Genomic DNA, 27,500 nt, shown 5'->3' with positions numbered 1-27,500 from the left:
CAAAAAATTAAAAGCCTTCTAAAAGTCTTATAATGTAGGCGACACATGACGTAAGTGTCTATATTAGCTCTATTAGCCTACTATCAAAATGACTATGTCGTAGGCTGAAGCAAATCTTCATTGACAGAAATGTTGAAATGTAATATTTATTCAACACATTTTTACAACATTGGAAACCATTAGTAAATCAGAAGCTATTCAGAAGGTGAGATAACTCCTGGAAATTACTGTTTTTTAATGGCCAAAGGTAAAGATGTGTGTATCCAAGTTAAAAAAAACGGCAGGCTGTTTTCTTTTAATAAATTTTTTACAATCTTTGGCAAGCTTGTTAATGTTTGCTGTGGTCTGGAACAACATGGCACACAAACAACTATCAGAAATTCAGCCAATATTACATACAGAGAATGTGTCATGAGACATCCATCCATCTATTTTCTACCGCTTGTCCCATTCAGGGTCACGGGGGGTGCTGGAGCCTATCTCAGCTGCATTTGGGCGGAAAGCAGAGTACACCCTGGACAAGTTGCCACCTTATCACAGGGCCAACACAGATTGACAGACAACATTCGCACTTACATTCACACACAAGGGCCAATTTAGTGTTGCCAATCAACCTATCCCCAGGTGCATGTCTCCATGTAAAACTAAATTACGTAGAAAGACGATAAAAGTAAATAATATTAAATTAGCTAAAATATACCTAAAAATAAGGCATAATGATGCAATATGTACTAAAGCTAGCCTATAAAGCATGTTAGCATTGATTAACTTGCAGTCATGCACTGACGATATATGCCTAGTTAGAACTCCAACAAGTTAATAACATCAACGCAGCTCACCTTTCTGCATTCATGCACAGCATAAAACGTTTGGTGTACAAAATGAGATAAAGGGGGAGTGGAAGATGTCACATGTAAACAAACTGTTGCGTGACAGTCGACACTAGTTCAAGGACCGCCGAAATTAGTAGGACAAAACAATGTTCACCAACTACTCTCATCAGTGAAGCATACACACAAACATATTAAACAGTGGGCTTTCTAACAATTCAGAATGTTTGTGTCATGTTTGTTTTAAAAACAAAAAACATACTATAACAAAAGTCTTTCCCACACCTAAGAATGATGTTTGATAACAAATTATCGAGTTTGAGTCTATTATCGAATCCTCTTATCAAATCCAGATAGGTTGTTGTATATGGAAAAAAACACAATACTTTGTTTAGCAAAAGCATACTTTTATTTTTTAAGAAAATAGGTAAAATAAATAAATATTGACTGTTACCCCCTCCCCCCCAAATAAAATTAATTATAATAAATATTGACTGCCCTTAAGTGGGCCACCTAAGAAAAATACATGCAGGGAAAATCCTACATTCATTTGTATTGTAAAGCACTTTACATTTGAGACAAATCTCCGACTAACGGTGTTTACTTTTTGCTCCATTACATGTCAGCAAAATACAATTATTAACCCACTTGTATTCGTCTGTGTTCACCAAGTTGAAGGAAAAATTTTTCATCATCATTCTCGTTAGCTTGCGAGTAATCTTGCTGCACTCTGCGTTATACCTCGCTATGGTAAATAGTTATATAAAGAGCCGCATGCGGCTCGAGAGCCGTGGGTTGCTGACCCACAGACTAGAGTGTGAGCTACTTTTTTTGATTGATTGAAACTTTTATTAGTAGATAGCACAGTTCAGTACATACTGTATTACGTACAATTGACCACTAAATGGTAACACCCAAATAAGTTTTTCAACTTGATAAGTCGGGGTCCACGTTAATCAATTCATGCTTTTCTCATCCATCCATCCATCCATCCATCCATCCATCCATCTTCTTCCGCTTATCCGAGGTCGGGTTGCGGGGGCAGCAGCCTAACCAGGGAAGCCTAGACTTCCCTCTACCCAGTTACTTTGTCCAGCTCTTCCCGGGGGATCCCGAGGAGTTCCCAGGCCAGCCGGGAGACATAGTCTTCCCAACGTGTCCTGGGTCTTCCCCGTGGCCTCCTACCGGTTGGACGTGCCCTACACACCTCCCTAGGGAGGCGTTCGGGTTGTATCCTGACCAGATGCCCGAACCACCTCATCTGGCTCCTCTCGATGTGGAGGAGCAGCGGCTTTACTTTGAGTTCCTCCCGGATGGCAGAGCTTCTCACCCTATCTCTAAGGGAGAGCCCCGCGACACGGCGGAGGAAACTCATTTCGGCCCCTTGTACCCGTGATCTTATCCTTTCGGTCATGACCCAAAGCTCATGACCATAGGTGAGGATGGGAACATAGATCGACCGGTAAATTGAGAGCTTTGCCTTCCGGGTCAGCTCCTTCTTCACCACAACGGATCGGTACAACGTCCGCATTACTGAAGACGCCGCACTAATCTGCCTGTCGATCTCACGATCCACTCTTCCCCCACTCGTGAACAAGACTTCTAGGTACTTGAACTCTTCCACTTGGAGCAGGGTCTCCTCCCCAACCCGGAGATGGCACTCCACCCTTTTCCGGGAGAGAACCATAGACTCGGACTTGGAGGTGCTGATTCTCATCCCGGTCGCGTCAAACCTGGCCGCGAACCGATCCAGTGAGAGTTGAAGATCCCGGCCAGATGAAGCCATCAGGACCACATCATCTGCAAAAAGCAGAGACCTAATCCCGCGGCCACCAAAAGGAACCCCTCAACGCCTTGACTGCGCCTAGAAATTCTGTCCATAAAAGTTATGTAAAATCTTGCACCATTCCGCCCTTTTTGATCACTGGTCGACAAACTCTGAAGAAGCTATTATCCTTTTCGCGACTTAAAGGCGTACTGAAACCCACTATTACCAACCACACAGTCTGATAGTTTATATATCAATGATGAAATATTAACATTGCAACACATGCCAATACGGCCGGTTTAGTTTATCCATCCATCCATCCATTTCCTGCCGCTTATTCCCTTTCGGGGTCGCGGGGGGCGCTGGCGCCTATCTCAGCTACAATCGGGCGGAAGGCGGGGTACACCCTGGACAAGTCGCCACCTCATCGCAGGGCCGGTTTAGTTTACTAAATTACAATTTTAAATTTACCTGTTGAGTTTCCTGTTGAAAACGTCGCGGAATGATGACGAGTGTTTGTGACGTTATTAGTTGGAGGGGACATATTAGCCCAGCACCACTTATGGCTAAAAGTAGTCTCTTTTCATCGCGCAATTACACAGTATTTTGGGCATCTGTGTTGCTGAATCTGTTGCAATTTGTTCAATTAATAATGTAGAAGTCAAAGTAGAAAGATGAAAGTGGGAACCTTTAGCCTTTATCCACACAAACACACAGTGTCTCCTTGTTTAAAATTCCCGGAGGTGAAGCTCTACTATGGATCCCGACTACATGTCAACCGGCAGTTTTCGGTGAGCAAATTGTGGTAATAAGTCGCCTCTTACCGGAGATCAGCGGAGCTTCTGTCCTGTTGCAGCTTCGTGACTTCCCTCAACACTTCCCTCCACACACCCGTCAACACACCCGTAGCCCTACCCCTCTGACTATCAGGTAGTACTTAACTCACTAAAACACTAGCAACACAATAGGCAGATAAGGGATTTCCCAGAGTTATCCTAGTAAACGTGTCTAATGGGGCGGTATAGCTCGGTTGGTAAAGCGGCCGTGCCAGCAACTTGAGGGTTGCAGGTTCGATCCCCGCTTCCGCCATCCTAGTCACTGCTGTTGTGTCCTTGGGCAAGACACTTTACCCACCTGCTCCCAGTGCCACCCACACTGGTTTAATTGTAAAAATTAGATATTGGGTTTCACTATGTAAAGCGTTTTGAGTCACTAGAGAAAAAGCGCTATATAAATATAATTCATTTCACTAAAAACATCTGAATCACTCTCACTGTAATCGCCTTTTTTTCTCTCTAGTCTTTCACTCTAAATTTCCTCATCCACAAATCTTTCATCCTCGCTCAAATTAATGGGGAAATTGCCGCTTTCTCGGTCCGAATAGCTCTCGCTGCTGGAGGCTCACAATATAAACAACCAGTGACGTCACATGCACATCGTCTTCTACTTCCGCTAAAGGCAAGGCTTTCTTATTAGCTACCAAAATTTGCGAACTTTATCGTCGATGTTCTCTACTAAATCCTTTCAGCAAAAATATGGCAATATCGCAAAATGATCAAGTATGACACATAGAATGGACCTGCTGTCCCCGTTTAAATAAGAAAATCTCATTTCAGTAGGCCTTTAAAATATTCGTATAGTCGAAAACACACGCATAGGGCATTTTTTCTTCAAAATAGGCTAAATGGAGCATACTACATTGAGAACAAAGCTGGTTTGACCACCACGTATATTTAATGAGCTGGACGGGAGCCGGACATGACGTCAGTAAAATCCAAGCAAAAGCTTAATATACAAAAAAATACTATACAAATTATTCACACTTACTAAAGGCATAATTATCTACATAGTCAATGAGGTATGAACATAACTAAGAATATACTATATAAGTGTAGAGATGTACGTCAGAATCTGTCGACTATCATGCTAACAACAATTATCACTCGCGGCTAACCCAAGATTAGCCTGTTAGCATCCCCCCACCTCAAAAGACGCCTCCAGTTCATCCACCAGCGTGTTGCTTCCCTGGCTCCGGTTCGCCGTACCGGGGAATCCGGGTTGGCCTGGTGCACCCGCTCCAGGGACGGTGTGTGGATTTGGTGGTTGCTGACCGGGAAACATACCGCTCATGGACGACGCCATCGCTATACCGAGCTGCGGCCGCGCAGATATATATATATACCCTTCTGACATCAACTTCCTGGCTTGTTAGCGCATGCGCATGGGGCGTAATAAAGTTTGATTGGATTGATTGAAACGTTTATTATTAGATTGCACAGTACAGTACATATTCCGTACGATTGACCACTAAATGGTAACACCCGAATACGTTTTTCAACTTGTTTAAGTCGGCGTCCACGTCTATCAATTCATGTGCAGTAAAGTGAACATTCCTGTCAATATTTAAAATATTAGCGGAACAAAATCTGTAATGCAAACATTTTTTTTAAACTTGTTGTACCCTGAAACCCCAGTAGAATAGAATAGAATAGAAAGTACTTTATTGATCCCTGGGGGAAATTCAGTATCCATCCATTACCCACTCCCTTTTTAGACCAGTTGATCTGCCGTTTCTTTTTCTCCTCTGTCCCACTGGAGGGGGTCCAGTTCGGTGGCCATGGATGAGGTGCTGGCTATCCTGAGTCGGGACCCAGAATGGACCGCTCGTCCAGAGCCGGGACCCAGGATGGACCACTCGCCTGTGTATCGGTTGGGACATCTCTCCCGTCCAAAGGCAAAACCTAGTAACTCACTTCTAGGTGATTTTGAGAAAACAAAGGAAAACCAATCTATCTTGATGCTGTCTTACAAAGATTTACATAGTCATCAAACGTATAGATGTTTTCTTGAGCTTTCATTTTCTTGCCGATTGAGCCATGGATTGAATCTGCTCTCATGAACGTGTGCCCTTTCTCCAAATATTTGATCACAATCACGGGTGGGCCCCATTCTGCGTTTGCACACTGGGCAGTTTTTATTTTGACCTCCACAGTTATCTGCCCAAAAGAGTATGCAAGGGGAAGAATCAAGAACAATACATTTAATGAAGGTGCTTGCAACGTCCTGGGCCAATCTTCCAAATATCCCCTCGTGCCATAATATCACATAATCAGGTTGACCGTCGGCCCCCATTCGTGCAAATGTCTCATTAAAGACAATAAGGCGACTGACAAAGAAGCTCCGATTGGTCCCTCGAGATACTAAGTTTTTCTGTTGTATCTACGCGGTTATGTGTTAGTTGTTAGGTCCTGCCATGCACATAACAGCTTACTTACGGAAGAAATTACAATATCGCATACACTAATGTAGTGCATATCACCTAGGAACTCCTAAATTATTATCAGCTCAGTTTTGACCAAAATTGAGTTACTGGGTTTTGCCTTTGGACGGGAGATCTCTGCTCTGCTGATCTGCCTCCGCTTGGGCTGGTTTCCTGCTGGCTCCACTGTGGACGGGACTCTCTCTGCTGTGTTGGATCCACTTTGGACTGGACTCTCACGGTTGTGTTGGATCCACTATGGATTGAACTCTCACAGTATCATGTTAGACCCACATTGCTTTCCATTGCTTTCCATTGCTTTCGGTTCCCCTAGAGGGGGGCGGGGGTGCCCACATATGCGGTCCTCTCCAAGGTTTCTCATAGTCATCATTGTCACCGACGTCCCACTGGGTGTGAGTTTTCCTTGCCCTTATATGGGCTCTACCGAGGATGTCGTTATGGTTTGTGCAACCCTTCGAAACATTAGTGATTTAGGGCTATATGAATAATCATTTATTGATTGATTGATTGATTTTCTACCGCTTATTCCCTTTGGGGTCGCTGGTGCCAATCTGAGCTACAATCGGGCGGAAGGCGTGATACACCCTGGACAAGTTGCCACCTCATCGCAGGGCCAACACAGATAGACAGACAACATTCACACTCACATTCACACCCTAGGGCCGATTTAGTGTTGCCAATCAACCTATCCCCAGGTGCATGTCTTTGGAAGTGGGAGGAAGCCGGAGTACCCGGAGGGAACCCACGCAGTCACAGGGAGAACATGCAAACTCCGAAATTCAGTATGTTTGATCATAATATTTATTAGTATATACATCAATCAAACAATGCTGAATGGTCATCTCAAAATTAACACAAATTATGTTAAAAATTTAAAATGATGATTTTTTTCCCCCCCCAATAATTTAGGTATCCAGTACATTTTTGCATGTTTGAAGTTACTAATTGACCATTTATTGTGTTTGTCATTTGGTTAGCCTTGGTGAGCCAAGGCGGCTGCAAACTCCACCAGGGTGCGTGTTGGTCTTCCAGACATGCCTTTTTTCAGGTAGGGGATTTCATCTTTGTTACTCATCACTCCAGCAATGTCCAAGTGAGCCCAATGAGGAGATGTGACAAACTCTTTCAGGAAGGCAGCTGCCGTGCACGCTCCGCCGGACCTAGGAGGGAAATTAACAGGTCAGACGGCATTAAAGACTAAAAAAAAATGGAAAAAGCTGTTAAGTTTGCAGATGCAGACGCTGCCATTAGAAAATGTAGCGAGATACGTACCGGCTGTACTTGCCGATGTTGTTGAGATCCGCCAGCTGGGAGTCCGTCACCTGTTTGGTGTAATGCTGAAACAGAGGCATCCGCCACACTCTGTCACCTGTCACCACACTAGCCTGCACACACACAAACACACATGCTCTTTGTGTCACACAGGAGGCGCTGGGAGATGTGTTTGTGGTGCAGACCTTAAGTAGCTCCCCCCACAGCCAATCGGAGTTTGTGAAGACTCCAGTCGCGGCTGAGCCCAGCGCGACATCCATTGCGCCTTGGAGACAAAGTCAATATTAACACATGGTCGTCGACAAGGTAATCAAATCACTGTTTCTAGGTAGGTTACCAACTGAGTGGGAAAGTTGGAGAACTACGATTAAATTTAAATAATTTGATTCCTGTTAAAATCCCATGTAGTAGTGTAAAGATACAAAATGTGAACTTGATTCATGTATTGTCCAGCCAGTAAACTGTAAAATAGGGATCTTATAATTAACAAGTTAATCACAAAAAATATTGCATTAATGAAAAACACTCTTAGATTACTTATGCAATTTATTTCGATTTTTGAAGCAATAAATAAACAATACATTTGCATTTGTGTGAAAATATTGGGATATTTTCTCAAGCACATTTTAATTATGCAAGCGAGTAATCACCTGCGATTAATCGAAATTCCAAAATGTGATTAATCTGATAAAAATAAAATCATATATATTGGTGACCAGGTAAGATATTCATTTTGCAGTTGAATTTGACCAACTTAAAATAAAAATAAAAATAAACAAATAAATATATATATATATATATAATTGGATTATCCAGAGAATAGTGCTCGATACCGTGGTAGAGCGCAATATGTATGTGTGGGAAAAATCACAAGACTACTTCATCTCTACAGAACTGTTTCATGAGGGGTTCCCTCCCTTTAAAATCTCCTGACGATTGAGGGAACCCATCATGAAACAGTTCTGTAGAGATGAAGTGGTCTTGTGATTTATATATATATATATATATATATATATATATATATATATATATATATATATATATATATATATATATATATATATATATATATATATATATATATATAAATGATAAATAAATAAATAAATGGGTTGTACTTGTATAGCGCTTTTCTACCTTCAAGGTACTCAAAGCGCTTTGACACTACTTCCACATTTACCCATTCACACACACATTCACACACTGATGGAGGGAGCTGCCATGCAAGGCGCCAACCAGCACCCATCAGGAGCAAGGGTGAAGTGTCTTGCTCAGGACACAACGGACGTGACGAAGTTGGTACTAGGTGGGATTTGAACCAGGGACCCTTGGGTTGCGCACGGCCACTCTTCCACTGCGCCACGCATATATATATATATATATATATATATATATATATATATATATATATATATATATATATATATATATATATATATATATATATATATATATATATATATATATATATATATATATATATATATATTGAACCAGGGACCCTTGGGTTGCGCACGGCCACTCTTCCGGCGTGGCGCAGTGGAAGAGTGGCCGTGCGCAACCCAAGGGTCCCTGGTTCAAATCCCACCTAGTACCAACTTCGTCACGTCCGTTGTGTCCTGAGCAAGACACTTCACCCTTGCTCCTGATATATATATATATATATATATATATATATATATATATATATCAGCAGATGGAGTTTTTGAAGCCCTTTATGACATTTATGATTAAAGGCCTATACAAATAAAATTTGATAGATTTTAATCCAAAACGTGTGTAAAATAAACCTACCTTTTGTAAATGGTAAACATGATGTCTATGTTTTAACTAAACGCACGTATACCACCACCATTCCTTTTTTTGTTGTTGTAAAAATCATACATTAATTTATAAATTTATTAAAAAATAATGTTAATGTAGGTCCAGTACTCATAATTATTTAATTAAGTTCAAATTTAACCATGGGCCAAAAACTTTATATTTTGATGTCAAATGAATAACTATATGAATGGTTGTACATAACTACCATTTGGCACACGTGGCATCTAGTAATTTATCGAAAAATTACAAATAACAATTCAGTTTTATCCAAAATAAAACTGTGAATAACAAATGTTTTGAGAGTGGGATTCAATAATCAATTCCACCTGTCAATGTGGCGACGTTGACGACAGCTCTGGGGTTGAAAGTGTGTGCGTAACAAAGTGCGTCAGCGAGGATCAGCCTTCCCTCTGCATCTGTGTTGTCAACCTGCACATTCAATAACATCAAAATACATTTTGAATACATATGTTAGCATAATATGTAGGGCTGCTAAGGTCTAACCACGGTACCTGGATTGTTTTTCCATTCTTAGCCGTGACCACATCACCTGGTTTGGTGGCCTTTCCGCTGGGCATGTTCTCACAGAGCGGAGCCAGACCTGGAGGAAACAAGAAAAAACATAGTATTACCAATTGTTAATAGGTATCGCGAATGATAACCCCATGCCAATCTAGACGCTCACCGATGATGTTTATCGGCAGTTTGAGGGTCGCTGCCGTGACGACAGACGCGCACACGGTGGCGGCTCCGCCCATATCGGCCCTCATCATATCCATCGAGGCGGAAGGCTTCAGAGAAATGCCGCCGCTGCGGAGAGAAAATGTATGCAAACGCACCGGAGTCATCAGCAGACTTTTTGTGGACCCATTTAGGTCTTTATATTTACTTATTTCTTAATAAACCCCGAAAGAGCCCTCACCCCACCCCAAACTTAACATCACCGCCCTACATACAAAATGTATTATGTTTCCATGCATTTTAAAACTAATTGTTCACATAATGACTTTGAAACGAGCCTTTCAAAACACAGCATGTAATGATTTTGTATGGAAAAACGTATGATTAATGTTGGATTATCATTAGCGGATAATAATTATCATAATAATACATCATAAATATCATTATAATTTACAGTGTGTATACTGGGGGTTGAGGCTCCCCTATCTTTAAAAAGTGACGCATCTGTTTCAAACTTTTGTCAAGGTTCTTTGAACGCACCACAATTGTGCTACTATATGAGATGAAAAAGTGAAACCTAAACATAACTTTGTCCGATGCTGCCACACAATTAAAAAAAAAAAATGTTTATCTTTTTTCTATCACCTCATCCTGGTCCCCAAATGTTGGTGCTGTGTGCGAATGCATTAATGTGAGCTTTGAAGATGTTATGAAGTCGCTTGACAGGGAAGTGTTCCAAGCTGGATTGGTCCAGAAGGAATGAACCATTTTGCATTATTGCAAGGTGGATTAGATTGTGTTACACATTCCTAATTTTATTTAAACATTCCTATTATTGAACTTTGACAGCAAAATGTACAGTATAGGCCAAAAATGTGGACACCTTCTCTTTCAATGCATGTCTTTATTTTCATAACTATTTACATTGTAGATTGTCACTGAAGGCATCAAACTTATGAACACATGTGGAGTTATGTACTTAACAAAAAAATGTGAAATAACTGAAAACATGTTTTATATTGTACTTTCTTCAAAATAGCCACCCTTTGCTCCGATTACCGTTTTGCACACTCTTGGCATTCTCTCGATGAGGTTCAAGAGGTAGTCACCTGAATTGTTTTTCACTTCACAGGTGTGCTTGAAGCTCATCGAAAGAATGCCAAGAGTGTGTAAAAAAGTTTCCGGGCGAGGGGTGGCTATATTGAAGAAACTAGAATACAAAACATGTTTTCAGTTATTTCCCCCTTTTTTTTAAATACATAACTCCACATGTGTTCATTCATGGTTTTGATGCCTTCAGTGACAATGTAAATAGTCTTGAAAATAAAAAAAAACGCATTGAATGAGAGGGTGTGTCCTAACTTTTGGCATGTACTGTATTTTATCTGAACTTTTATGACGCCGTATTTTAAAACTGATTGATTTAAATAAAATTAAAAAAATATATATATAATCTTTACAAAATCCCAAGTCATGATCATGCCGCAGTGTGTTAAAACCACGGGCCGGTTCTGGTCATCAGCGTGTTGCTTTTACCTGTCAAATGTGATTCCCTTGCCGACAAGAAGAAGCGGGGCCTGCTTGCTGTCTGGGGAACCGTTGTAATGCAGCTCTAGGAAGACAGGGGGCTCTTCTGAGCCTTTGGACACGCTGAGGAATGCTCCCATACCTTGCTCCTCTATCCATGCCTGGGATCTGAAAGCACAAAACAATGGATTTCTGTTGGATATACCTGTTTTATCGTAGGGTGTTTTTTTTTTTTTAACTATGCGATATGCATTTACAGCACTGTGATAAAATAATGTATAGGAAAACTAAGCCTAATTTTTCATTCAAACAATATAGTTTTTTTCCATTTTTCGCTGAGAAGCCGCAACGAGTGGCCAGGCAATACTGATGAGGGGGGAAAAAAAAGTATGCTGGTGTGTGGTCTGAACCAGTAAAATTATAGCTGTACTCTGTAGTAAAACGTTAATAAACAAACCTCTTCTGGACTTTGACCCGGTCACCATGCTGCGCCAACTTCTCTTGGATAGTGTTGGCGAAAGCAGTCGGAGTGATGTGATTGGCCGGGGCTTCCATGAGGAGGCGGGCCAGGTTTTGGCCTTCTGCGTACAGGACTCCTCTCGCCCACGCCGTCGAGTCGGCACTAAGTTCAATCACACACATAAGACATACGGTAAGGTGTTCCTTTTGGTGTGGCTATTTATTCCATTTTTTTTATACAATATACATATCCCAAAATGGTATGTGAAGTGAATTATATTTTATATAGCGCTTTTCTCTAGTGACTCAAAGCGCTTTACATAGTGAAACCCAATATCCAAGTTACATTTAAAGCAGTGTGGGTGGCACAGGGAGCAGGTGGGTAAAGTGTCTTGCCCAAGGACACAACGGCAGTGACTAGGATGGCGGAAGCGGGAATCGAACCTGCAACCCGCAAGTTGCTGGCACGGCCACTCTACCAACCGAGCTATACCACCCCAATGTAATGTAACAAAATAACATGTGAGTATGGACTATGATACACTTTTATTACAAAATACCAATTTAATGGAGAAATTAACATGTTACATTATAATAATAATGCACTTCTACAAAAAAAGGTCCCATCCGCTCAATTAATGCATTACCCCTGATAGACACTAGATACTCTCTCTGCAGTTGAGTAAATGAACCCTCGAATGGCCACCGTTTGAGGAAATAAGGCAGTGTAAAATGGTGTCGTAAAATAACCATTTCATGCCAGATTTACCTTCCGTGAGGCTGCACTGTCACTTTAGGCTTCTTCTTGGATTTCAGCTGGTCGTACTGAAACAAGCCCAGAAGAGCGCCCTCTGCTGCCGCCTGGGCATCGCCGCACCCATCCACCTCCACATGCGTCACCTCCAGGTCCTGAAGTACCCGACAGCCAGCTGAAAGCGAAGAAGCAGAACATCGGTCAACCAGGTTGGCCAAACATCTTCGGAGTGAGACAAGCAGGGCGTATTACCCGACACGGCTTGTCGGATGTTCTCCTTGGCGGTGTCCCAGTTCTCTGCCCCGCACACACCTGCTGTGGCGTCATCCAGCCCGACCACAGCGACGCACGGGAACTCCTGGAGAACAAACATGTGGTAACTCCTCCTCTTATGATCTTCGCTGGCTGCCACTTTCTTACTTCGTGGATTCCGTAGAATATTCTGCTTTTGCCCTTCTTGAGACCCGGTCCGGAACTTTGAAAAGAGAAGATTGCATGTTTCTGTTTAGATACAATAACTTTAGCAGAAGCATTATTAAAAATAGTGACGGTAACGACTGTGTAAGAGCATCATCTGATGCCCTAAAACAAGGATGTCTAAAAATGTTGACTTCAAAAATGTGTTTGAGGGCCAAAGCCGACTGCCTGTAAAGTAAATAAATAAATATATACACACACACAGAGAGAGAGGGAGAAAGAGAGAGGAAGGGAGAGAGAAAAAAACAACGAGAGAAACAAAGAAAAAGAGAGAGCCCATACATATATAGCCTTTACCAGTGGTTCTTAACCTGGGTTTGATCGAAACCTTGGGGTACAGTGAGTCGGCCTCAGGGGTTTGGCGGAGGTCAAAACACACTCGACTCATCGTGTAAATAAAAACTTCTCCCTATCGGAGTATTACGGATACGGCAACAGCAGAAGTCACATTGATTTGCAGGTGTGTAATTTGTTGTGGGTCTATGTACTGTGTTGGTTTTGTTCCTTGAACAAAGTGACGTTCATGCACGGTTCTTTTTGTGCACCAGTAAAAAAAACCATGGTAACACTTTAGTATGGGGAACATATTCACCATTAATTAGTTGCTCATTAACATGCAAATTACTAACATATTGGTTCTTAACTAGTCATTATTAAGTACTTATTAATGCCTCATTATAACCCTAACCCTCTAAACCCTGGCTCTAACCCTCAAACTCTAACCAAATAACTCTAAAGTAAGTCTTTGTTACTTAGAATATGTTCCCCTGGTGTCCAAAAACCTCTAAATAAAGTATTTGTTACTTAGAATATGTTCTCCATACTAAAGTGTTAGCAAAAACATCTAACTTTGTCTTGAATTTGAAAAAGAAAACATTTAATTTTTCACTAAGAAGGGTTCGGTGAATGCGCATATGAAAGTAATGGGGTTCGGTACTTCTAACAAGGACAAGAACCACTGGCCTATACATATATAGTTGGACATACTATATAATATATTGGATATGCGCCAAACATGGATAAGTGTGGAGAGTGTTATGCATTTTTCCCATCATGCTTTCTAATAGATCTATATGGATGCAATTTTGTTGTTGTTTTTATGGTGGGACCCCCGCCAAGGACTGTTTTCACTGCTGGACTTGAGAAAGAGGTTCCGCAGCCTCCGTAGCAGAACCTCCAGGTTCTGTAACAGCTTCTTCCCTCAGGCCATAAGACTCTTGAACGCATCAAAATAGTTCACTCAATTCCCCCCCAAAAACGGATTAACTCGCTGGAATATAAAGACAATATAACATACATCCATAAACGTGGAGAGCATACAAAAACGTGCAATATATTTAAATGTATAGTAATCATTTTTTTATAATTGCACATTATTGCTCTTTTATCCTGCACTACAAGGAGCTATACTTAAGACTTCTTTTTTTTAATTGTTATTCAAATTTAAACTTTACAGTACAGATAAGAACGAAATTTTGTTGCATTAGCTCATGGTAGTGCAGGATAATAAAACAATAAGTTACAGATACAAATAAGTAGATTACTGTACAGTTAAATATATTGCACTTTTTCATATGCATCCACGTTTATGGATGTATGTTATATTGTCTTTTTATTTCAGCGAGTTAATCCATTTTGGGGGAAATTGAGGGGATAATTATGATGCATTCAAGAGTCTTACGACCAGAGGGGAGAATCTGCTACAGAACCTGAAGGTTCTGCTTCGGAGGCTGCAGAACCTCTTTCTAGAGTCCAGCAGTGAAAACAGTCCTTGGAGGTGGTGGAGGAGTCTTTGCAGATCTTCTGAGCCCTGGTCAGGCAGCGGCTTTTTGCGATCTCCTGGGTAGGAGGAAGAGGAGTCGTGACGATCTTTTCCGCCGTCCTCACCACGCTCTGGAAAGACTTCCAGCCTGAGGCACTGCAAGCTCCAGTCCAGACAGAGATGCTGTTGGTCAGTAGGCTCTCTATAGTGCATGCATCCATCCATTTACTACCGCTTGTCCCTTTTTGGGGTCGCGGGTGGTGCTGGAGCTTATTGCAGCTGCATTCGGGCGGAAGGCGGGGTACACCCTGGACAAGTCGCCCCTCATTACAGAGCCAACACAGATAGAGCCAATTTAGTGTTGCCAATCAACCTATCCCCAGGTGCATGTTTTTGGAGGTGGGAGGAAGCCGGAGTACCCGTAGTGAACCCACGCAGTCACGGGGAGAACATGCAAACTCCACACAGAAAGATCCCAAGCCCGGGATTGAACCCAGGACTACTCAGGGCCTTCGTATTGTGAAGCAGACGCACTAACCCCTCTTACACCGTACTGCCCCGCTCTATAACCATTACAACCAAATAGAACCATTCATCCGTTTTCTACCGCTTGTCCCGTTCGGGGTGGCGGGGGGTGCTGGAGCTTATCCCAGCTGCATTCGGGTGGAAGGCGGCGTACATCCTGGACAAGTTGCCACCTCATCACAGGGACAACACAGGTAGACAGACAACATTCACACACTAGGGCCAATTTGTTTTCATGTTCCCAATCAACCCATCCCCATTTATGTTTACATTTTATACAACACTATGTTATTAATGTTATTTAAAGACCTGATGCATGAATTGGGGCAAAATGGCGACTAAACATGATAAAGAAGATAAACAAACATTTTCAGGAGTTCGGACAGTTTCCCAGACACTTTGCGGTCAAACCCTGCCGCCGCCTCCGTCAGTTGAAGACTGCCCTTCTCCCCCTTCTTCTCGAACACTCCCAGCACCAAACCCTGCAGAGAAAATAAACATTATTCAGTTGGGATAGAATAGACTGACCATACATCCTCTTAAATGCCTCAAAAGTCCGGTATTTAGAGTTAGTGTTGCGTGTACGGTATTTTCGATGTACGAAGGTTAAGAAGGGGTTAAAAACAAAACAAATTGTAAAAGTGTGTGTGCACGCAGCAGCATTCGTGAGGGAGGGACAGCGAGAGCAAGAGAGTTATGATAAACGCGCATGCGTCGCCAGGCTCCGCTTTTTATGATAGATTTATCAGAATTAGGGGTGTCATACGTGTGCCCGGGAGGCCATTTGCGGCCCGCAACTAATGTTTTAAAGGCCCATGGCACATTCTAAAAATACTTTTAAAGTAAAAAAAAAACACAACAAAAGTGAAAAAAAAGCTTGAAGGTGAAATGTAATTCAGAAAAAGTTGCAATGTTGACTGATATCATTGATCAAAACATAATATTGAATCAAAATCAATGTTATTATGAATTATTGACCTATCCAAGGTTCCCATTACTTCACATCAAATATTCCACTTTGAAAAATATTTTTGAAGGAAGATTTTGCACATATTGTGCGTTTGCCATTAAAAACACTTTTGTTTGACAAAAAAAGGGAGGAAAACAAACAACATAAAAAGAACTAAAACATTTTGAAATGAGGGATAGATGTGAAGTTGATGTAGACTCCAGAGATTTTAGTCCATCCATCCATCCATCATCTTCCGCTTATCCGAGGTCGGGTCGCGGGGGCAACAGCCTAAGCAGGGAAACCCAGACTTCCCTCTCCCCTGCCACTTCGTCCAGCTCTTCCCGGGGGATCCCGAGGCGTTCCCAGGCCAGCCGGGAGACATAGTCTTCCCAACGTGTCCTGGGTCTTCCCCGTGGCTTCCTAACGGTTGGACGTGCCCTAAACACCTCCCTAGGGAGGCGTTCGCGTGGCATCCTGACCAGATGCCCGAACCACCTCATCTGGCTCCTCTCGATGTGAAGGAGCAGCTGCTTTACTTTGAGTTCCTACCGGATGACAGAGCTTCTCACCCTATCTCTAAAGGAGAGCCCCGCCACACGGCGGAGGAAACTAATTTCGGCCGCTTGTACCCGTGATCTTATCCTTTCGGTCATGACCCAAAGCTCATGACCATAGGTGAAGATGGGAACGTAGATCGACCGGTAAATTGAGAGCTTTGCCTTCCGGCTCAGCTCCTTCTTCACCACAACGGATCGGTACAACGTCCGCATTACTGAAGACGCCGCACCGATCCGCCTGTGTTAAATATAAAATGTATGTATGCCCTGGCACACCATTATCATAATTTCATGACCCGAGTAAAACACTTTTTACACTTTTATACTGAAATAAATACACCTAATGGGCTTCACGGTGGAAGAGGGGTTAGTGCGTCTGCCTCACAATACGAAGGTCCTGCAGTCCTGGGTTCAAACCCAGGCTCGGGATCTTTCTGTGTGGAGTTTGCATGTTCTCCCCGTGAATGCGTGGGTTCCCTCCGGGTACTCCGGCTTCCTCCCACTTCCAAAGACATGCACCTGGGGATAGGTTGATTGGCAACACTAAATTGGCCCTAGTGTGTGAATGTGAGTGTGAATGTTGTCCGTCTATCTGTGTTGGCCCTGCGATGAGGTGGCGACTTGTCCAGGGTGTACCCCGCCTTCCGCCCGATTGTAGCTGAGATAGGCGCCAGCGCCCCCCGCGACCCCAAAAGGGAATAAGCGGTAGAAAATGGATGGATAAATACACCTACAACTTATTAAATAAAAACAGAAAAAAACTACCAGCAGCGGTACAGTTTATATCCATGAAGAAAAGAACAAAGTGAATGAATGTTTATAACTGAATACATTTACATATGCATACAAATTTGTTTTCTTTTTTTAATAATTTTTTTACTGGATTAAGTAACGTTTATGACAACCTTTTAACAAAACACAACATGGAATGCTAGATATAACAGGATAATGCATACGTTTATCATTTTTTTTCCCAAAACGCTTACAAAAAAGTGGTACCCTAAAAATTTACTAAGGGACCCCATTTTTATGACTTGATGGGGTCCCACCATTTTTAAAAGTTCCTGGCGCCAACACTGCTGTAATATATTCATATTGGGGACCCGAGGGACCCTGGTTCAAATCCCACCTAGTACCAACCTCGTCACGTCCGTTGTGTCCTGAGCAAGACACTTCACCCTTGCTCCTGATGGGTGCTGGTTGGCGCCTTGCATGGCAGCTCCCTCCATCAGTGTGTGAATGTGTGTGTGAATGGGTAAATGTGGAAGTAGTGTCAAAGCGCTTTGAGTACCTTGAAGGTAGAAAAGCGCTATACAAGTACAACCCATTTATCATTTATATTTAAATGAATATATTATTTATAAAGCAAGTTCGAGTATCATTGGCAAATGTTCACAGAGTCCCGGCCTTGGCACGCATATATGTGTCCTCTTTTGGGGAATTCAGAATATAGTCAGCCTAGGATAGAAGAAACCCGAGGGACCGAGACGCAGAAATACGAATGTTACTACTAGTCCGTGACTCACTTTTCTGTCCATTTGGAGACTTGGAGAGGAACAAAAGCAGCGACCGCACTTCGTCCGCACCACCGGAAAGACGGCTCTGCTCAAAAGTAACATGCTTATCTACAGACCATATAGGAGCAAAGTACAGAAGAACAAAAACCAAAGAGTTAAAGGTCGCCGAAATGTGTCGGGAAGACAGCGGCAGGTTGGCGGCGTTTGTCGATGACGTCACCAACAAGCGACTCCACCAGTTGTTTATTTCATAGACGTCTTATAACTGTACACAGCATTGGCTTCTGTGATACGAGAAATTTGGCCGCCATCTTGAAGTGGTGATGAGGAGCCGGCGAGCAGCCTATAACGGAAACGTGACCACATCACACCAACTCTCAAATCCCTTCACTGGCTTCCTGTTCCACTCAGGATTGAATACAAAGTCTCCCTACTAACTCACCAGTGCCTCCATGGAAATGCCCCCCTCTACCTCAAGGAACTGCTCACGCCCTAATCCTCCACACCACACTTCCGTTCCATACAGGCTAACCTCCTCCAACCTCCACGTACAAAGCTACGAATAATGGGAGACCGAGCTTTCTGCTTCGCTGCTCCCAGTCTGTGGAACGCTCTCCCTGACCACCTGAGGGCACCTCAGACTGTGGATGCTTTTAAAAAAGGCTTAAAAACCCATCTTTTTAAAAAAGTATTTTTATTGACATGCATGCTGGTTCTAGCTATTGGGCTGTTTCTAGTTTCTAGTTTTATATTTTATTTATTCTTATTATCTTTTCACAATTATTATTATTATTATTACTATTTTGTTTACACTCTGGCACTTTGAGGCTGTTTGCTCAACAGAAAGTGCTTTTTTACAAATAAAATCTATTCCATCCATTTTCTACAGCTTATTCCCATTCAGGGTCGCGGGGGGCGCTGGCGCCTATCTCAGCTACAATCGGGCGGAAGGCAGGGTACACCCTGGACAAGTCGCCACCTCATCGCAGGGCCAACACAGATAGACAGACAACATTCACACACACATTCACACACTAGGGCCAATTTAGTGTTGCCAATAAAATCTATTATTATTATTATTATTATTAAACTGACAGTTGACAGGTAGAAAAACAAAGATGCAGGGCTGGTGTTCAGCGTTTTCCTGCTCGAAATTAGCGGACTGTTGAACATTGGAATCGGGGGATTACTCTTCACAAGTAAGATTTAACATTAACATATTATTGGTTGTATTTTGTGAGAATATTACCACAGAGTTGAAAAGGAGCAAACATCTTCATCCATCCATCCATCCATCTTCTTCCGCTTATCCGAGGTCGGGTCGCGGGGCAACAGCCTAAGCAGGGAAACCCAGACTTCCCTCTCCCCAGCCACTTCGTCCAGCTCTTCCCGGGGGATCCCGAGGCGTTCCCAGGCCAGCCGGGAGACATAGTCTTCCCAACGTGTCCTGGGTCTTCCCCGTGGCTTCCTACCGGTTGGATGTGCCCTAAACACCTCCCTAGGGAGGCGTTTGGGTAGCATCCTGAACAGAAGCCTGAGCCACCTCATCTGGCTCCTCTCGATGTGGAGGAGCAGCGGCTTTACTTTGAGCTCATTCCGGATGACAGAGCTTCTCACCCTATCTCTAAGGGAGAGCCCCGCCACCTGGCGGAGGAAACTCATTTCGGCCGCTTGTACCCGTGATCTTATCCTTTCGGTCATGACCCAAAGCTCATGACAATAGGTGAGGATGGGAACGTAAATCGACCGTTAAATTGAGAGCTTTGCCTTCCGGCTCAACTCCTTCTTCACCACAACGGATCGGTACAACGTCCGCATTACTGAAGACGCCGCACCGATTTGCCTGTCGATCTCACGATCCACTCTTCCCTCACTCGTGAACAAGACTCCTAGGTACTTGAACTCTTCCACTTGGGGCAGGGTCTCCTCCCCAACCCAGAGATGGCACTCCACCCTTTTCCGGGCGAGGTGCTGATTCTCATTCCGGTCGATTCACACTCGGCTGCGAACCGATCCAGTGAGAGCTGAAGATCCCGGTCAGATGAAGCCATCAGGACCACATCATCTGCAAAAAGCAGAGTCCTAATCCCGCGGCCACCAAACCGGAACCCCTCAACGCCTTGACTGCGCCTAGAAATTCTGTCCATAAAAGTTATGAACAGAATCGGTGACGAAGGACAGCCTTGGAGTCCAACCCTCACGGGAAACGTGTCCGACTTGCTGCCAACAATGCGGACCAAGCTCTGACACTGATCATACAGGGAGTGGACCGCCACAATAAGACAGTCCGATACCCAATACTCTTTTAGCACTCCCCACAGGACTTCCCGAGGGACACGGTTGAATGCCTTCTCCAAGTCCACAAAGCACATGTAGACTGGTTGGGCAAACTCCCATGCACCCTCAAGAACCCTGCCGAGAGTATAGAGCTGGTCCACAGTTCCACAACCAGGACGAAAACCACACTGTACCTCCAAACATCTTCAATAGTTCTGAAATCTTAGCCGCCAGCAAACGAGAGTATGACCACAATAGAATTGCTTGTCAATGAAATTAATTACATTTAAAAATGTCATAAAATCAATCAATGTTTATTTATATAACCCTATATCACAAGTGTCTCAAAGGGCTGCACAAGCCACAAAGACATCCGCGGTTCAGCGCCCACATAAGGGCAAGGAAAAACTTACTACCCAGTGCGACGTCGATGAAAATGGCTATGAAAAACCTTGGAGAGGACCGCAGATGTCGGTAAACACCCCCCCAACCAAATACATATAAAATAATCACTGTAAACGTTATCATTTAAGGGAAGAATCCAGCCATCCATCCATTTCCTACCGCTTATTCCCTTTGGGGTTGCGGGGGGCGCTGGTGCCTATCTCAGTTACAACTGGGCGGAAGGCGGCATATACCCTGGACAAGTCGCCAACTAATGGCAGGGCTTAAGGGAAGAATGTAATACAAAATATCAATACAAAGTGTCAAGACAGAATAAACTCTCTGCTGCTTTACCATAAATTCATTTACGTGAACCCCAACTTAAACAAGTTGAAAAACTTATTTGGGTGATACCAATTAGTGCTCAATTGTACGGAATATTTACTGTACTGTGAAATCTACCAATAAAACTTTCAATCAATCAATCAATGCTGCAGCAACAGAGATACAGTCTATAGGTCCCTAAGAAATAGATATCTAATGTATTCAATTCATACATTGTTTATGTAGTATATACGCATGTATGTATAACCTAATAATATTGTTTCTTGAACTTAAAAACAGGTGACCGTTTTTTTCCCCCTCTCTGAGATTATATTCCCAGTTTTTAACTTGGACGTCTGGTCACTTATAGGATATAAGGGGACGGCGTGGCGCAGTGGAATAGTGGCCGTGCGCAACCCGAGGGTCTCTGGTTCAATCCTCACTTAGTACCAACCTCGTCACGTCCGTTGTGTCCTGAGCAAGACACGTCACCCTTGCTCCTGATGGGTGCTGGTTGGCGCCTTGCATGGCAGCTCCCTCCATCAGTGTGTGAATGTGTGTGTGAATGGGTAAATATGGAAGTAGTGTCAAAGCGCTTTGAGTACCTTGAAGGTAGAAAAGCGCTATACAAGTACAACCCATTTATCATTTATTTATCATTTATAAAAAATATTCTATTACTGTTAAGCAAACTATGAATAATAAAACATGCCAAAACAATTGTCCTTTATCATAGCTACACGTATGACAAACAAAAAAAACCATGAAAATCAGTGGAATTCAGTGAAGTAAGATGAATTAAATGCGCTGACAGTTCATTGCACCTGCCAAATGAATTGCACTGAGTGGAGCGGATAACCACTCCAAGATGGCGGCCCCGCGTCTCGTCAGCGCAAGTAGGCAGTAGTGGTCAATGCTGTGTCTACTTATAAGATGTTTACGGTTTATTTAGTTTATGTAACTTGTCTCCTATGGAAGTAGAATTGTCTCACATCAACTTGTATACATCAATATGATATTAATACATATGCATATATTAATAAATATAGAAATAAAAATGTGACGTACAAATAGATAAATAATTTGTACAAATAAACGCGTATTTGTAAATATATTTTTGAGAGATGAAAATATATACAAATAAAATGTATAAATATAAAAATGTGACGTACAAATAAATCAATAATTTGTATAAATAAACGTGTATTTGTAAGTATATTTTTGAGATATGAAAATATATACAAATAAAATGTATAAATATAAAAATGTGACGTACAAATAAATCAATAATTTGTATAAATAAACGTGTATTTGTAAGTTTATTTTTGAGATTTAAATATAAATATTATTGATTTCGAATTTGTATTTGTATTGAATTTGCATATGTGGATCGCTTTTTTGCATTTGTGTCGATGATATATTCCTCCCACAAACCAGATGAACAAATAAATGTGACTAATACACTCCCCTGAACAACCAACAGAGGGCACTGCAGCCAGAGGAGTCTCTGGTCCAATTTGTCTATCACATTTGTATTTGTATTTGTATATTTATTAATATATGCATATGTATTATTATCATATTGATATATACAAGTTGATGTGAGACAATTCTACTTCCATAGTCCGCAGGGAAAATGTTTTCTACATAAATGTAGATTAATAAATCTAAGGCCCACATTTTCTAATTGGCTTAATGGTTTAGAAATTATCAATCAAATCTTGGAGAAAGATTAGAGCAAAAAAGCCATTAATTGATGTATTTGCTAAAAACATTTAAAGTGATTTAGTTAGCCCCTTTTGTCTTAAAAAAAATATTTAATACTCTCTGTATTTTCTTTTGTTTTCTTTCCTTGACGTTGAAAGAACCTTGACTTTTGTGGGAAATATAAATGTATGTTTGTTGTTCAATGAAAATAAAAAATACAACTTTATGTGTAGCTTGTGCCAAAAGAACAGAAAAAAAAATAAAACTGAATAAAATGTGGATGTGTCGTCTAAAATATAAGCAAATTGATAAAATTGCCCAACAAATTTAAAAACTTATTCAAATCTATCGTCTATTTTTGACATTCAATTGCAGGTTGTAGCAATGTTTCTTACACTGGTCATTTTTCACAACTTGCATAATCATATAAATGGCTAATATTCAGTTTGTTTATGATATCAAAAGAATATCACAGTAAGATCGTACTATTTTGTTATATTTGTGACGTGGGCATGCCCTGTTTTGAACATCCACATACTTTCTTACAAACCAATTGGTCCAAATACCATTATTATATTTACTAATTGATTCCATTCAAACGTGAACTATAAAGCGTCTTTATTGACCTATTCAAATGATAATAGTTGAATATATTTGAAAAATGTTTCATATAAGAGGTGCTGTCAAATCACACAAAAAAAATCTGATTATTCACAGTTTTTAATTTGGATTAATCATGATTAGTCACAGGTTATTATCACTTGCTTGGTTAATTCAAATTAATTTGAAGAAGAACCAATATTTGGACAAAAATGTCATTGTCAGAATGTCATTCAGGAATTTAAAAAAGTGCTTTAGGCCACTTGACTGCATGACAATTATTTGCGTCAGTCCAGTCAGGGTGTATTTTGAGGTGAAATTTCCTAATCTTTACTAATCTTTGCACTGATTCATGCATTGACCTGATCCACCTTTCAGGTAAACACACATTCAAAATAAATTGTGTGATTAATTTGCGTACATACATGATTAACGCGATAATTTTTTGTGATTAGTCACATGAGTTAACTCATTATTTTTGACAGCCCTAATTATAAGGTATGCAGTAATAGGTTATTTACACAATTGGTTTAGATTCCACAATTAATCCACTTTATTAATCCACCAATACCAGACCTCACAATTCTATCCAATTCTATCCGATTCCGATATATATATATATATATATATATATATATATCTATATATCTTACTCACGCGCTAATTGACTAAGAGAGAGCGAACTTGTCGGCGTATATATATGTATATATATATATATATATATATATATATATATATATGCTCTCTTTTAGTCAACTAGTGTGTGAGTAATATATATATATATGTCTATATATATATATATATATCTTACTCACGCGCTAATTGACTAAAAGAGAGTGAACTTGTCGCCGTGTGTATATATATATATATATATATATATATATATATATATATATATATACATATATATATATATACGCTCTCTTTTAGTCAACTAGTGTGTGAGTAATATATATATATATGTCTATATTTATATATATATATATAAGTCAATTAGTGTGCAAGTAATATATATATATATATATATATATATATATATATATATTCAAGGGAATATGGTGTATATATATATATATATATATATATACACCATATTTTCTTGAATTGCCCCCGGTGCGCTAATTAATTTAAAACCTCTTCTCACTCCCACGCTTACCAAAGGCATGCAGTAAAAGTAAGCATGCGCTAATTATTTTAAAATCTCTTCTCACTCCAGCACTTACCAAAGGTATGCAGTAAAAATGTGAGTGTGATGTAAGCTTGGACCTTAAATCCTACTGAATAGCTCTTAATCTTCTTCCCTTTATGTGATTTCAAATTACCGGTATTGAACTCAGCCTCCTCCATTTTGAAAATGATGACAGGCGAAGTGTCACTCGTGACGTCACGAGTTTGACCAGGCGGTAATACCAAGCATGCGCTAATTATTTTGGGAAGCGAGTTTGACCCGGCAGTAATTCAAGGCAGGTGGATACTATATGCCCTGCGGCAATTCAAGGAAATATATATATATATATATATATATATATATATTACTCACGCACTCAAATTTCTATAGTGTGCAAGTAACACATATATATAATCACGCACTAATTGACTAAAATAGAACGTATATATATATATATATATATATATATATATATATATATACTGCTGGAATTTTAATTTTCCTGAAGGAACTCTCCTGAAGGAATTAATAAAGTACTATCTATCTATCTATCTATCTTTCAGTCGTTCAACAGTCCGAGGTCTCCGCTGTCGTATTTTACGCTTCATAATGCGCCACACATTTTTGATGGGAGACAGGTCTGGACTGCAGGCGGGCCAGGAAAGTACCCGCACTCTTTTTTTGCGAAGCCACGCTGTTGTAACACTTGTCTTGCTGAAATAAGCAGGGGCGTCCATGATAACGTTGCTTGGATGAAAACATATGTTGCTCCAAAACCTGTATGTACCTTTCAGCATTAATGGTGCCTTCACAGATGTGTAAATTACCCATGCCTTGGGCACTAATACACCCCCATACCATCACAGATGCTGGCTTTTAAACTTTGCACCTATAAAAATGCGAATGGTTATTTTTCTCTTTGGAGGACACCACATCCTCTGTTTCCAAATATAATTTGAAATGCGGACTCGTCAGACCACAGAACACTTTTCCACTTTGCATCAGTCCATTTTGGATGAGCTCGGGCCCAGCCAAGCTGGCGGCGTTTCAGGATATTGTTGATAACTGGGTTTGGCTTTGCATAGTAGAGTTTTAACCTGCACTTACAGATGTAGCGACCAACTGTAGTTACTGACAGTGGTTTTATGAAGTGTTCCTGAGCCCATGTGATGATATCCTTTACACACTGATGTTGGTTTTTGATGCAGTACTGTCTGAGGGAACAAAAGTCCGCAATATCATCGCTTACGTGCAGTGATTACTCCAGATTCTCTGAACTTTTTGATGATTTTACGGACCGTAGATGGTAAAGTCCCTAAATTCCTTGCAATAGCTCGTTGAGAAATGTTGTTCTAAAACTGTTCGACATTTTGCTTACAAAGTGGTGACCCTCACCCCATCCTTGTTTGTGAATTACTTAACATTTCATGGAAGTTGCTATATACCCAATATAGATATTAATCTGTCAATCCTTTCCGTGTGCGGGCCAGGTAAGGCTCCCCTTATTGAGTCAAATTAAGCCACATATACATTTTTTTTTTAACTTGGGACTTCCAGCGAGCCGGATTTTGCATGCTGGTGGGCTGTAACCGGCTCGTGGGCCGTAGTTTGTGCACCACTGGGTTTCATGTTTAAATTACAAACGCAAATGATAAAGTCAGTATTTTCTTAAAAATATGTAAATATATAAATTCATATGTAAAATGAAAAAAACTCAAATAAAAAATGGGATCCCACCTACATTGATACAAAATATTTTTCTTACTTTTTAATTGTAGTCTATAAGAAATGCATAAATACGCCGCAATCTCAATGCAGAGTTGTAACACTTGCCATGAAAACACTTTTTGGCCTTCGTTTGAAAATCGTCTTTATATCACTGATTCGGGTCTTTCACAGTCCAAAATTGCCAGTATTTCTTTGAAAGTCCTCATTTAAAGTCCTGTCGTCTTGGCATTTTTCCATGGGGAAATCTCATATCAACGACAGCAAACCGGCAAAAAAAACCAACAACACATCGCTGGCACCATCTTTGATTAGGTCAGTAGAGCAGGTCCAAAGCAGAGATGGTGGGTTGGTCGGGCATCTTGACCTCTGGTTTGGGTAGCTTGATGCGACTCATCGCCACCACGCCGCAGACGACAAGGTGAGTCGCCACGCTAGCGACGCTCAGCCAGAAGGACCAGCCCACGCCGTCATCCAGGACCACCAGGACGAAGAGGTTCTCCCGGTAGTTGGCCACACGCTCTGTGAGGCTGTGGTGCCTCATGGCCGCCAGGAAGCATAGCACTGCCAGAGTGCCGAACACAGCTAGTGGGGAGAAAATATGGAGCATGACGAGGGATGGCGGATGTCATGCAAAACCAAACCATTTGGGCGTCACATACCAGCGATGAAGTTCCACAGGTACAGTCCCTTGTGACCTTTGATACTCTGGTAGGGGACTCTGCGCGCGTTGTAAATGCTGAAGGACAAACTGACCACCGCAAAGCACATGGCCGCCAGTAGGAAGAGGATCACCATCACGTGAAGGCCACCGTTCAACGTGCGCACAAGCTTCGGGAAGACTGCATCAAAAAACGGAGACACAAATAGACCTTCACTAAATTGACCCACAAAGTAACAATGGGATCAAAATTATTATTTTTCTGACCAAAGTTTGTGTCATAGTATATTGGAAAAGATGGGAAAGTAAGTTAGTAGCAAGTCAATAGTCTTCCTACTAGAGATGTCCAATAATATCGGACTGCCGATATTATTGACCGATAAATGCTTTAAAATGTAATATCGGAAATTATCGGTATCAGTTTTGAAATTATCGGTATCGGTTCATAAAGTAAAATGTAATTTGATTT

General features: G+C 41.3%; 3 protein-coding genes across 4 annotated transcripts in view; all 3 read right to left on the bottom strand.

The window, feature by feature from the left end:
• med28 (mediator complex subunit 28) overlaps positions 1-4,790 on the bottom strand; it is a 7,410-nt gene extending 2,620 nt beyond the window's left edge. Inside the window, exon 1 of the mRNA XM_061912705.1 lies at positions 4,582-4,790. Coding sequence (XP_061768689.1) covers positions 4,582-4,740 — 159 coding nt within the window. The 5' untranslated portion in view covers positions 4,741-4,790. The remainder of the gene's footprint in view (positions 1-4,581) is intronic.
• Positions 4,791-6,661: 1,871 nt separating this feature from the next.
• lap3 (leucine aminopeptidase 3) lies at positions 6,662-18,427 on the bottom strand. The gene is made up of 13 exons (XM_061912689.1): positions 18,195-18,427; positions 15,526-15,641; positions 12,816-12,870; positions 12,648-12,753; positions 12,411-12,570; positions 11,640-11,804; positions 11,192-11,350; positions 9,660-9,784; positions 9,487-9,575; positions 9,301-9,403; positions 7,336-7,415; positions 7,151-7,263; positions 6,662-7,038 (listed from the first exon to the last, which is right to left on the bottom strand). The coding sequence occupies exons 1-13, from the start codon at positions 18,285-18,287 to the stop codon at positions 6,852-6,854; spliced, it is 1,551 nt and encodes a 516-aa protein (XP_061768673.1). The 5' UTR covers positions 18,288-18,427; the 3' UTR covers positions 6,662-6,851.
• Positions 18,428-26,398: 7,971 nt separating this feature from the next.
• Positions 26,399-27,500, bottom strand: part of clrn2 (clarin 2) — a 5,266-nt gene continuing 4,164 nt past the window's right edge. For both annotated transcript variants that reach the window (XM_061882859.1, XM_061882924.1), the window contains 2 exons: positions 27,033-27,212; positions 26,399-26,955 (listed from right to left, as the gene is read on the bottom strand). In XM_061882859.1, the coding sequence (XP_061738843.1) occupies positions 26,687-26,955; positions 27,033-27,212 (449 nt within the window). In that variant the 3' untranslated portion in view covers positions 26,399-26,686. The remainder of the gene's footprint in view (positions 26,956-27,032; positions 27,213-27,500) is intronic.

This window comes from Nerophis ophidion, linkage group LG01, assembly GCF_033978795.1.
Source record: "Nerophis ophidion isolate RoL-2023_Sa linkage group LG01, RoL_Noph_v1.0, whole genome shotgun sequence".
Classification (NCBI taxonomy): Eukaryota; Metazoa; Chordata; class Actinopteri; order Syngnathiformes; family Syngnathidae; genus Nerophis; species Nerophis ophidion.
This window is presented reverse-complemented; position numbering and strand designations above follow the sequence as displayed.